Source organism: Echinops telfairi, unplaced genomic scaffold (assembly GCF_000313985.2).
Source record: "Echinops telfairi isolate 266 unplaced genomic scaffold, ASM31398v2 ScPeMD7_6;HRSCAF=24_0, whole genome shotgun sequence".
Taxonomy (NCBI): Eukaryota; Metazoa; Chordata; class Mammalia; order Afrosoricida; family Tenrecidae; genus Echinops; species Echinops telfairi.
Window position 1 is genome coordinate 9163114 of NW_022103902.1, and position 10485 is coordinate 9173598.

Consider the following 10485-nt stretch of genomic DNA (forward strand, 5'->3'; position numbering starts at 1 on the left):
GCAGATGGACATAAGGCCTTGACTCAAGTACTCCCTCAACACAAGAACACTTTGTTTTAATAATGTGGCATCCTGTGATGCTCACCTTCCCGACATGATCACTAAAGACAAAATGGGTGCATAAGCAAATGAAAGCTGATGGTGCCAGCTATCAAAATATATAGCGTCTGGGGTCTTAAAAGCTTGAAGATAAACAAGCGGCCATCTAGCTCAGAAGCAACAAAGCCCACATGGAAGAAGCACACCAGCCTGCGTATCATGAGGTGTCAATGGGATCAGGTATCAGGTATCTAAGACCCAGAACAAAATCATACCCAATGTGAATGGGGGTGGGGTGGGGTGGGGGTGGGGGGGAGACCCAAAGCTCATCTATAGACAACTGGACATCCCCTCACAGAAGGGTCACAAGGAAGAGTCAGCCAGTCAGCATGCAGTACAGCACCAACGAAACACACAACTTTCCTCTGGTTCCTTAGTGTTTCCTTTCCCCCATTATCATGGCTTCAATTCTACCTTACAAATCAGATTAGAACAGAGCACGCACTGCTACGGATAAAAGCCAGCAACACAGGGAATCCAGGAGAGATCAGCCCTCAGGGCCAACAATGAGAATAGAGATAACGGGAGGATAAGGGAAGGTGGAGAAGACGGGGAATGGATCCCAAGGATCAACATACAACCTCCTCCCTGGGGGACGGACAACAGAAAAGTGGATGAAGGGCAACAGAGGATGGTGTAAGACAGGAAAATAATAATCTATAACTTATTAAGGGTTCGTGAGGGAGGGAGGGCGGGGAGTGAGAGGGGAAATGAGGAGCTGCTATCAAGGGCTCAAGTAGAAGGAAAATGCTTGGAAAATGATGATGGCAGCATATGTACGAATGTGCTCGACACAATGGATGATGTATGTATTGTGAAGGGAGATGTAAGAGCCCGCAAGAAAAGTATCAAAAAAAAGTCCAATCCTGAAAATGCCAATAGAAACAAATGGAGAACCTTACAAATCTGACACAAGCTAGGAAAAAGGCCGAGGAAGCACCACTAAGCCAGAATTCTGAGCAATTGACTCAGGAACTCTTATGCTCCATTTCTAACGAAGCTCATAAAATAATGGTCCTAACGATACTATAAGTATTTAAGAAATTTAACAACTTTAATTCTGTCTTTGATGACAAATTCTAGAAAAACATCTTCAAAAGATTAAAAATATTAAAACAGTGACTTGTTTGTTTAATATGGATACATTCAATGTTTGAAGAGCTTAAACTCACCTGAAGGATTTTGTAGAAGCTTACTTCCATACCAGAAACCAAGTGCTTAAGTTTGTTCATCAAATCAAGAGTTTTCAAAATCACATCAGCAGCGAGTTTGCTTTAAGAATAAGTTAGGGTTAAAATTGGTTAACTCAAAATTCGCTGAGAGCTGTTTCCCTTCATAATCCTAACGAAATCAAAAGGCCGACATTTGTTTGATTTTAAACTTCAAGAAGGTAATCACTTTGTCGAGAAGTACAAATATCAGAGACCAACATCCTTACAATCTAAGAGCCAAAGATAACACAATGGCATTAATAATAGAATTTTAGACAGTAATTCTTGTTCTACTTTCAAATACTAACATTATTAGACTTTCTGCTCAAAATTAGTGTTAATGTAAGCAGTATGACCTAAATAATTCTTAGCTTTGTCAACGGAATATCACTAGTCGGCAATCTTAGTCAACAGAGTTGTTGAACACCAACTATGCACAGTTTTCTGAACTTTATACCCGAAGAGGAGTATAAAAAAAGATGACTTTGTTTTTGAGTGCAATCACTGACAATTATGACATTTATGGAAATTTGAACAAATAATGGTGTCTAGCATGTAGCAGTCGTTCCATAGAGATTTGTCAAATGAATTTAATTCATCAAGGGGCAAGGGCACTGAAGATTATCTATCTTCACACTCGTAGTAAAAATCCACTTTTAATCATTAAAGAAAAAGAGCTGTCCCTGGTATGGGAAACCTTCAGCAATGAAGGTTTTTCCTTGTTGAAAAAAGGTTCATATTTTTTTTCATTTAAAATTGTAAAATTACATGCATAAAATTCGCAAAAAGGAGTTAGGGAAAGAAATGTTAGGGAGTACTGAAAACTCAGACAGCCACAATGAATTAAAACAGAGCAAAATAGACCTAAACAATTAAAATAGAAACCGTAAGGGTTAATATCAGAGACAGTCTATGAACTGAATGAATGAAGTAAAATCATTATGAAAAATGCTTGTTGCGTCTCTGCTATAATTTGAGTTGCTGTTCTCCAAAAAGGATAAAAAGCATTGCCATTAGATGTTTTTAAAAACTTTAGTAATTTTGCCCTAAACTTTTGTTACGTGGATGTCATATACTCACCACAGTTCAGAATCTGCTACCTTTGTTCCAAACCCCAGGTCAATCTTGCCGTATGTAAATTGCTGTTCTATCAGAGTAGTACACTTGACAGTGGTCAGACATTTTGCAACATGCATTTTGAGAGCATCCTCTCCACAGAGAGGTAGGTTTTGTTAAGGAACACAAACAGGAATTTCTGAAAATATCTTATATTTGTTTAGCACTGTATAGCATTTGGGGTCCCTGTAGAGTACAAACTAAGGTTAATGCACTAGATTGCTAAACAAAGGTTGGCAATTAAGTCCACCCAGAAATGCCTCAATCAAGAGAAAAGTCTCACTCCCAAAACTCCTTCAATGAAAACCCATAAGGCGCAGGTCTACTCTGACACACAGTTGTACAGGGCAGAAACCAACCCAACAGCACCTGTTTGCTTTTACAGTGTTCAGGTGACTTCATGGAAATTATTGTTTCCTTGCAATATAGCTCCAGGTCTGAAAAGGAAACTTCGGAAATTTAAGTTACTGGTAAGTAATCCAGATTAGCACTCAACGTTTCTCACTAGTGATAAAAACAAGATTTTCCTTTTTAACCGGATAGGCATCTTTTATTAGAAGTAATAATAATCAATTAATAAGTTAAAGAACATTATTTCAAATTGAGCATATGTTAAATTGAGTATCTAGGATTAAAAAGGATCAAGTTATGGTACCACTTAATAAGAGTCTGCTTGAGTGTACTAATTATAAGGAGTAGGGCAGCAGAGTAATCATATAAATCCTAGTGCAGATTTTCAACTTTAGGTGGTAAAATCAACCGAGTAATTCAAACACACACACACTCTCTCTCTAGGGTTTCACATTATCCACTGGAAAGATCTCGTGTTAAGATTTAAAAAAATATTCCCCAACTGTTCTGTCCAGGGTGTGGAAAGAACTGCTATAAAAGATCAAGAAAATTAAGGAGCAGTAACTCAGAAGATTAAACAGAGGTTGAGTTTGCTCTAGGACAGGACAAAGCTGAGCACATTCCTGTTGTTCTAAGATGAAAGGAAGTCCAGCTAGGTAAATTTAAGATATATATGGCTGACATACAGAGGTTCACTGCTCAAATATATCCATACACATACATACATACATTGGGCTACTAATTGCATTAAAACTACAAACTCCTTCATGGGAGAATTAGCTCAGAAAATTCTGTATAGGGTCATTATCTGGGTTTGGTTTTACTTTTAAAGAATTTATACTTGGACTTCTAAGGAATTTAGAATCAGCTGATTATAGAAAAAGAATTAACACAGAAGCAGCATGGAAATTAGTACACGACTTAAGCAGTGACCCTGTTGTACTCAAGGGTTTCTTTTACTGAGATGAGTTAATACGTCTTGATATAGTTGTCTTTTTCTAAAATCACATGTGATATAATTATTGAAACATGTATAGATATAGATTTTAAATTTTGAAATGAACCAAAAATCTAGACGAAAATAAATGAACCTATAGAGACAACAAGTAGGAAAGGGGCTCCTGGGGGTACACTGGGGGGACGGGGGTTAAAGAGGAGCTGGCATCAAGGGTCCAAGAAGAGAATGTTTTGAAACTGATGTGGTAGCAATTGTACAATACTGCCGAACACGATTGAACTATGAAGTATTATCTATATTAGCTCCCAATAAAATGGTTTTGGAAAATAAATAAATAATGCTCCAAAGCGGAAAAATAAAACAAAATAAAAAAACTGCTTGCTGCCTTTTTTTGGGGGGGTGGGGGAGCGACACAGAAGTAGCCCTACCAATATTTCCTTATCTTCTAGATATTCCACCAAAGATGGCATCACTAATTATCCAGGGCAGCAATCAGCATCAAAATCAGAAGTTGGATTAACAGGGAAGAGTAGAATAATCATTTTAGAATATATCTTCTAATCCCAACTTGTGGTAGAAATGTTTACATAAAGTTTAAAATGTATCTTAACATGCATTTTAGCATTAACAGTTTTACTATTAATGTACTTACTACTAAATTTTAGATTTTTAAATTCTGTTACAAAATAAACACTAAATGAGTAAATGCAACTTTAGGGAAAGAATGAGTAGTTATTTATATAGTTTCCACATTTGTGACCGGAAAGGATATTTAAAAAAATTTCGATGCCCTTGATCATCCTTTCACATTTTTTCCTCATTAAGGTATCATCTAAATTTTGTTCTGTAAATTGAAGTTGGTCAAGGACCGTAGGCAGCAAAAGGTTCACAAAATGATCGGCTGAGGAACAGGAAGCAGTATCTATGATATCCTGCAGAATCACCACCACCACCACGGCCAATTCAAAGTACAGTGCAACAAAGGAGACAGAAACAGTGATCACTGAGCTGTAAGACTCATACATTTTTTAGAACTTTTCCAATATTTCATTGACCCGAGTTCTACAAAATCTTATCTTTTAATTCAGTCTCAAGGACATGCTAACTTTCTTCTCAGATGGAAGAATAAGACTTTATCAAATGGATATGAATATGATTTTTACACTGCTCTAAATGAGAAATATTTACTGAAAGGTGGTATCTTGGATTTGCCGTATATACTAACAACAACAATATTGGACTTAGTATTCTCTAACCATGAATAATTTCAATTAAGAATATCAAATGTGTTTTTCAATGATAAAATTATGAATCTTGACCAACATAAAATATAAAGAATGTGTACATAAATCTTTATGAACACAAATTAATCATTCTTACATCTATAGGCTCCATTCCATTTCACTGACTGACATCGATATCCTGATATTAATCTACTCGACCATTTAATACAGTAGATAATACAGACAAGGATGGAAGGACAGACGGTGACTAAACAGTCACAGTCACAAAACATCCAAAGATCTAACTCTCAGTTACTACCTCCAGTTATTACACTGGACTGAGCATATATAAGCTACTCAGTGTTGGGGGATCCCGAGTTAGAAACACTAATACATGCAGAAAAAAAAAAAAAATAGCTGAATGAAGGCAAGTCATGTGACTGATAACAAATGAAATAATGATGAGCATTTCTGAACACAAAGCCAAATTGCCAATCATCCTGTTACCTCAAATATTTCCTTGAACAACTGTAATGCTAAATTAGAACAGTTTTCTGAAGCATCCAGAGGTTGGCTTGACCAACGGAGTAAAGCCACAGTGGGTTCTAAACATTTAGAACGGCTTCCCAGGCCGGTGTTGCCAGACGGAGCCTGTTCAAATATCTTCTGAGTGAGCACGTGGCGCAGCTGAGTCACTGAACAGAAGGCAAGAAGTAATTCTAAAACCTGTGCAATATAAAGTCTTCATTAAATGTCAGTATCATTGGACTTTCATGTACAAAGCAATCAAATGATGAAGCTAAAAATGACATTTTTAAAAAAGAAAATACTCTAATCCCCAAACTAAATTCAGCTTCCACTTATCCTTTCATTAATATTTTCAAATTGTGTGATTAATTACCAGTAGCTCGCAAAGGAATTTATTTGTTAATGGCCATGCCACTAATGAAAGGGCCCTACTGGCAAAATGCTTAAGCCCTGTTACAAACGACGAGGTCCTCTGGACCGGCCAGCTGCTGTGGGAAAGAAACACGCAACAGCGTGTTCCTGTGCAGACTGCCGCGCAGGGACCCCAGTGCGGCAGGCCCACCCTATGCTAAGGGGCGCAACCTGATGGCACCTAGCAGTGACTTCTGAAAAGTAAGACTATGAAAGTCAGACTAGGAAAGGGGCAACTTCAACTCTTATGGAGTAAAGCAGGGCGGGGAGGTGTGGCGGTTACCACCACCAACATGCTGTTTCTGAGATTAAAAATAATTTTTTAAAAAAATTAGTAATAAAGAAAACGTTATCTGAGGACTTAAGGCTCACTCTATAAAGCACATAAAAAAAACACCCCCAAATCAAAAAACCTCAGTGATATCGAGTCGATACCGACACATAGCAACCCTATATTAGGATAAGATTTAAAAGTGGCAACCTAGCTTTAGAATGCTGATGATGATTTCCACATTACTTTGTACATTGCTGGCATTATGCCCCTTGATAACCTTCTTCTATTCTGTTCCTTCTCTATTGCATACTTTTGGGCCTTATACTCACAGTGAGATAGTAGCCCATAGCAACCTTTGCTTAGGTTACAGTCTGCTTTATTCCTTATACTACCAACCTATCATTTCGTATGAACGGTATCTTGGCATCTCTTTACTTCTCCATTTATTTTCTACCTCTCTTTATCTCTGTTAACATGTAAAGGACATACAGTTGGGAAAGTACCTGAAATATATAGAATTCACTCCATCAATACTTATTATAAAAATGATAATCTCTATTACTTTTTAGCCTTTCAAATGAACTGAGTGAATGTTTATAGAGATACCACTTTTGCATTCAAAGACTCATACACATTATTTCATCTCATTCACTGCAATCCCCACAAAATAACATACATCACCTATTCTACCTCCTATCCTGTATCTATCCGTTTTTACCAAGCTTTCTGAATTTTGTCCTTGAGTAAATGCTGCCATGTTGGTCCCAAATGGCCAATATTCTCAGGTGTGCTGGTTGGCGGTTCCCATTGCTCATTTTTCGGTGAAAGAATATAGACAAAAAGCTTGGTCTCTTTTATGATGTTGAGTTTTACTCCACATTCTTTCTCCCACTGAATTCAAGCCTTTCTAATGGGATATCTTTCAGAGCAGTTGCTACTGATAGGCAGGCACCATCTAGTTCCTTTGGTGTCAGGATCATTTAAACTGATATTTGCATGGTCCATTAGTTCATTAGACTGATTCTATGTTTTCATTCTCACCATACTTCTCCACTGGACAGAGATAACCCAACAATTGTACCTTAGATGATCACTCATGAGATGTTAAGGCTTTATCTCTACTCAACAAAGTAGGGCACACCTTTGTGGAATGCTATGCCAATTGACCCTGGTCTTGCTTCTGACACTATGGTCTTGATTCCCCAAGAAAACTGACTCAGTCTTGCAAGGTATTTGGCTGTTTAATAATTTTCATAACTCTGATCTTATATGCTCCATAACATACATGGATATATGAGGGGGTACCCCCCAAAAAACACTGGAATTTTTCTTTTCAAAGCTATGTATTTAATTTTAACAAAACAACCTTATCACCTTCAAAGTGTCCTCCATTACACTTAATACATTTGTCAAATCTGCAATTCCATTCTTGGAAACATTTTTCAAACTCAACTCTTTGGATGGCTGACAGTACCTCCCTCGGTTTTTTCTTTGCCTCTCCTACTTTGTAAATCACTGTCCTTTCATGTCTCTTTGCATTTGCAGAAACACTAAGAAGTCGCACAGAGCAAGGTCAGGTGAGTAAGGCACAGAGGAACAAAAGAGGCATGCTGTTTTTTTGCCAAAAACTGGTGCATCGAGATGGCTGCATGAGCACGTGCACTGTCATGGTGGCAAAACCAGTCCCATCTGCCACAATTCAAGCCTTTTGTAATGCAATCGTTTCAGAACCTCTAAATAGAAAGCTTGATTAACAGTCTGATTTGGTGGAATGAATTCCAAATGAACTACTAGGCGACATTCTCATCTATTTGGGAAGTTGACGGATGTCAAGAAAGAGGTTTGTCATTGATTGACATTTCACTGTTTTTGAAAAGAGAAAACCACTCGCACACTTGAGTTTTTCCCATAGCACTGTCCTTGTAAGCTGTGCACAACATCACAACAGTTTCTGCGGGATTTTTTTTCTTGGGCTGGAAACAAAATTTCATAGTCGCACGTGATTCTCTTAAATCAGCCATCACAATAAACGAGGTTGGAACGAAACTGCTTTTATGAAAAAATTCACTGCGAACAGAGAGAATCTTTACAGGTGACGCCACTGGGTCCACTAACTCAAATAGTGAGTTGTTCAATGCTCATCTAGCAGAAAAAACGCGTACTAGGAAAGCTCTACTCCGCCCAGAGCCATTCCTCATAGTTGCAAGGACAATGTATAAACATCCACTGTAAGTGTGTGTGTCACTGGAGTGGGTGTAACTCACTACCATCGAGTCAAGTTGGACTCACAGGACTGTATGGAACAGAGGACAACTTCCCCTGTGGGTTCCTGAGACATTCACTCTTCACAGGAATCGGAAATCTCATCTTTCTCCTGTGGTGGTTGGTGGTTTTGGGAACAAAACACCAAACTCATTGCCATCAAGTCAATTTTGACTTATAGTGCTCTTTTAGGACAGGGTAGAACTGCCCCTGTGGGTTTCTGACAGTTAACTCTTACGGGAATAGAAAGTCTAGTCTTTCTTCCTTAGGGTGCTTTGTGGTTTCAAACTGCTGACAGAGCAGCTCGCAGCCCAACTCACAATCCACTACACCACCAGGGCTTCTGTGACGATGGGAAGTTTACATAAATACTCCACTCTCCTTTCCATACCCATTCAACCTATCCATCTATCCACGCATCCACTTGTACATCACTTAATGCAGGATCACGTTCAAAACGGACGCCCTCTTAAGTGTCGTCTCCGGCCTCCCTGATTCTTTGTCAACCTCTTTATTGAATATTGCCTTTCCCTTTACTCAAGTTCTTGAAATATACTTGCCTTCACCAATTGAAAGTACATTATTTCCTCTTTTTACTTTTTAATTGCCTTCATTATAAACTCTCACTGAAAGTTTAACTTAAAGTGAACTTCCAGACATCTTTCATGTCTGGTTGAATTCTGAGTGATGCTGTCATTTACGTTGTCTGCCACTACTGGTTCTCTAGTCAAAGAACTCGCTCTAGTATTTGTGGTAAAACTGTGAGTTGGAATCAACTTAATGTCTTTTTTTTCTTTTTTAACATTTTATTAGGGGCTCATACAACTGTTATCCCAATCCATACACACATCAATTGTGTAAAGCGCATTTGTACATCGTTTCTCAAAACATTTTCTCTCCATTTAAACCCCCGACATCAACTTAATGTTTTTGTGGTTATTTTTAAATCTTTGCATAGTCACATAAATTTTACAATCAGCTTTCCATATTCCACATACCCAAATTTTACACACACAGACACACGTTCATTTTGTATTCGCCAAGTATAATTTAGTTATAATTATTTTTATAGGTTTTAGACTTTCTATATTCAGCATCACATCATTGTACTGAGATGACTCTGACTCATTGTAAAATGTGAAAAGCAAAACTATAAAGTTTTTAGAGGAAAACGTGGAAGTCTATCTTGGTGAGTTTAGAATATGCCAATATTTTCTTAATTGAGCCACAAAGCACTAACTGTCTAGGATAATCAATACACGAGCTACATTAAAATTAAGACATTAAGGCAGTGTAAAGACCACTCATAGAACAGAGAGATATTTGATATGTATGTGTGTATGATATATACATGAGGGGCCTTCCAAAATTTTGGTCATGGAACGTGTTTATTAAGAAAATCGTATGCATAGACGTCAAACATTTTTTACCAAAATAAACTCCATGGGTGCTCAAGCTACTGAGTCCAGGTTCACTACAGTCAAGCGTGGAGCATTCAATGGGAATTTTCAACAAGATCAAGCTCCTCAAGTACCTCTTGGAAGAATCATTTCAAGACACAGATGCTGAAGGCATTTTCCTTGTTCACTTGCTCATTTGGAAGGAATTGGGGAAAGGGGGAGAAGCTTTAGCATAAAAACACCCAGAAAAGCTTCACCGGAGTTATTCCTCATCAGAAAATACGCTCATCAAACCGGCAATGTTTTAAGTGTTTTGGATGGAAAATCATTAGGCATACACTGTATTGGCATGCTTTGGCTCCTTTAGACTTCTTTCCATTTACAAATCTTTAAAATATCCTTAAATGCGTATTCATCTTTCTTCAGTTAGTAATTTATAATAGGCTACATTGACAAGTTAAATTTCCAGGACCAGTCTTTTAGGGACGGACTAAATGGCTGGCATCATCACTTATAATAGTATCATGACCTTCCTGACACAATCGCTGAAGACAAAGCGGGTGCATAAGCAAATGTGGTGAAGAAAGCTGATGGTGCACGGCTGTCAAAAAATATAGCGTCGGGGGTCTTAAAGGCTTGAAGGTAAACAAGC

The 10485-nt window shown here is 37.9% G+C and overlaps 1 protein-coding gene across 1 annotated transcript in view; it reads right to left on the reverse strand.

Moving 5' to 3' along the window:
* CIP2A (cellular inhibitor of PP2A) overlaps positions 1 to 10485 on the reverse strand; it is a 44008-nt gene that overhangs the window by 14488 nt on the left and 19035 nt on the right. Inside the window, exons 9-12 of the mRNA XM_004706389.3 lie at positions 5466 to 5684; positions 4508 to 4667; positions 2391 to 2532; positions 1272 to 1371 (exon numbers count right to left, since the gene is read on the reverse strand). Coding sequence (XP_004706446.1) covers positions 1272 to 1371; positions 2391 to 2532; positions 4508 to 4667; positions 5466 to 5684 — 621 coding nt within the window. The remainder of the gene's footprint in view (positions 1 to 1271; positions 1372 to 2390; positions 2533 to 4507; positions 4668 to 5465; positions 5685 to 10485) is intronic.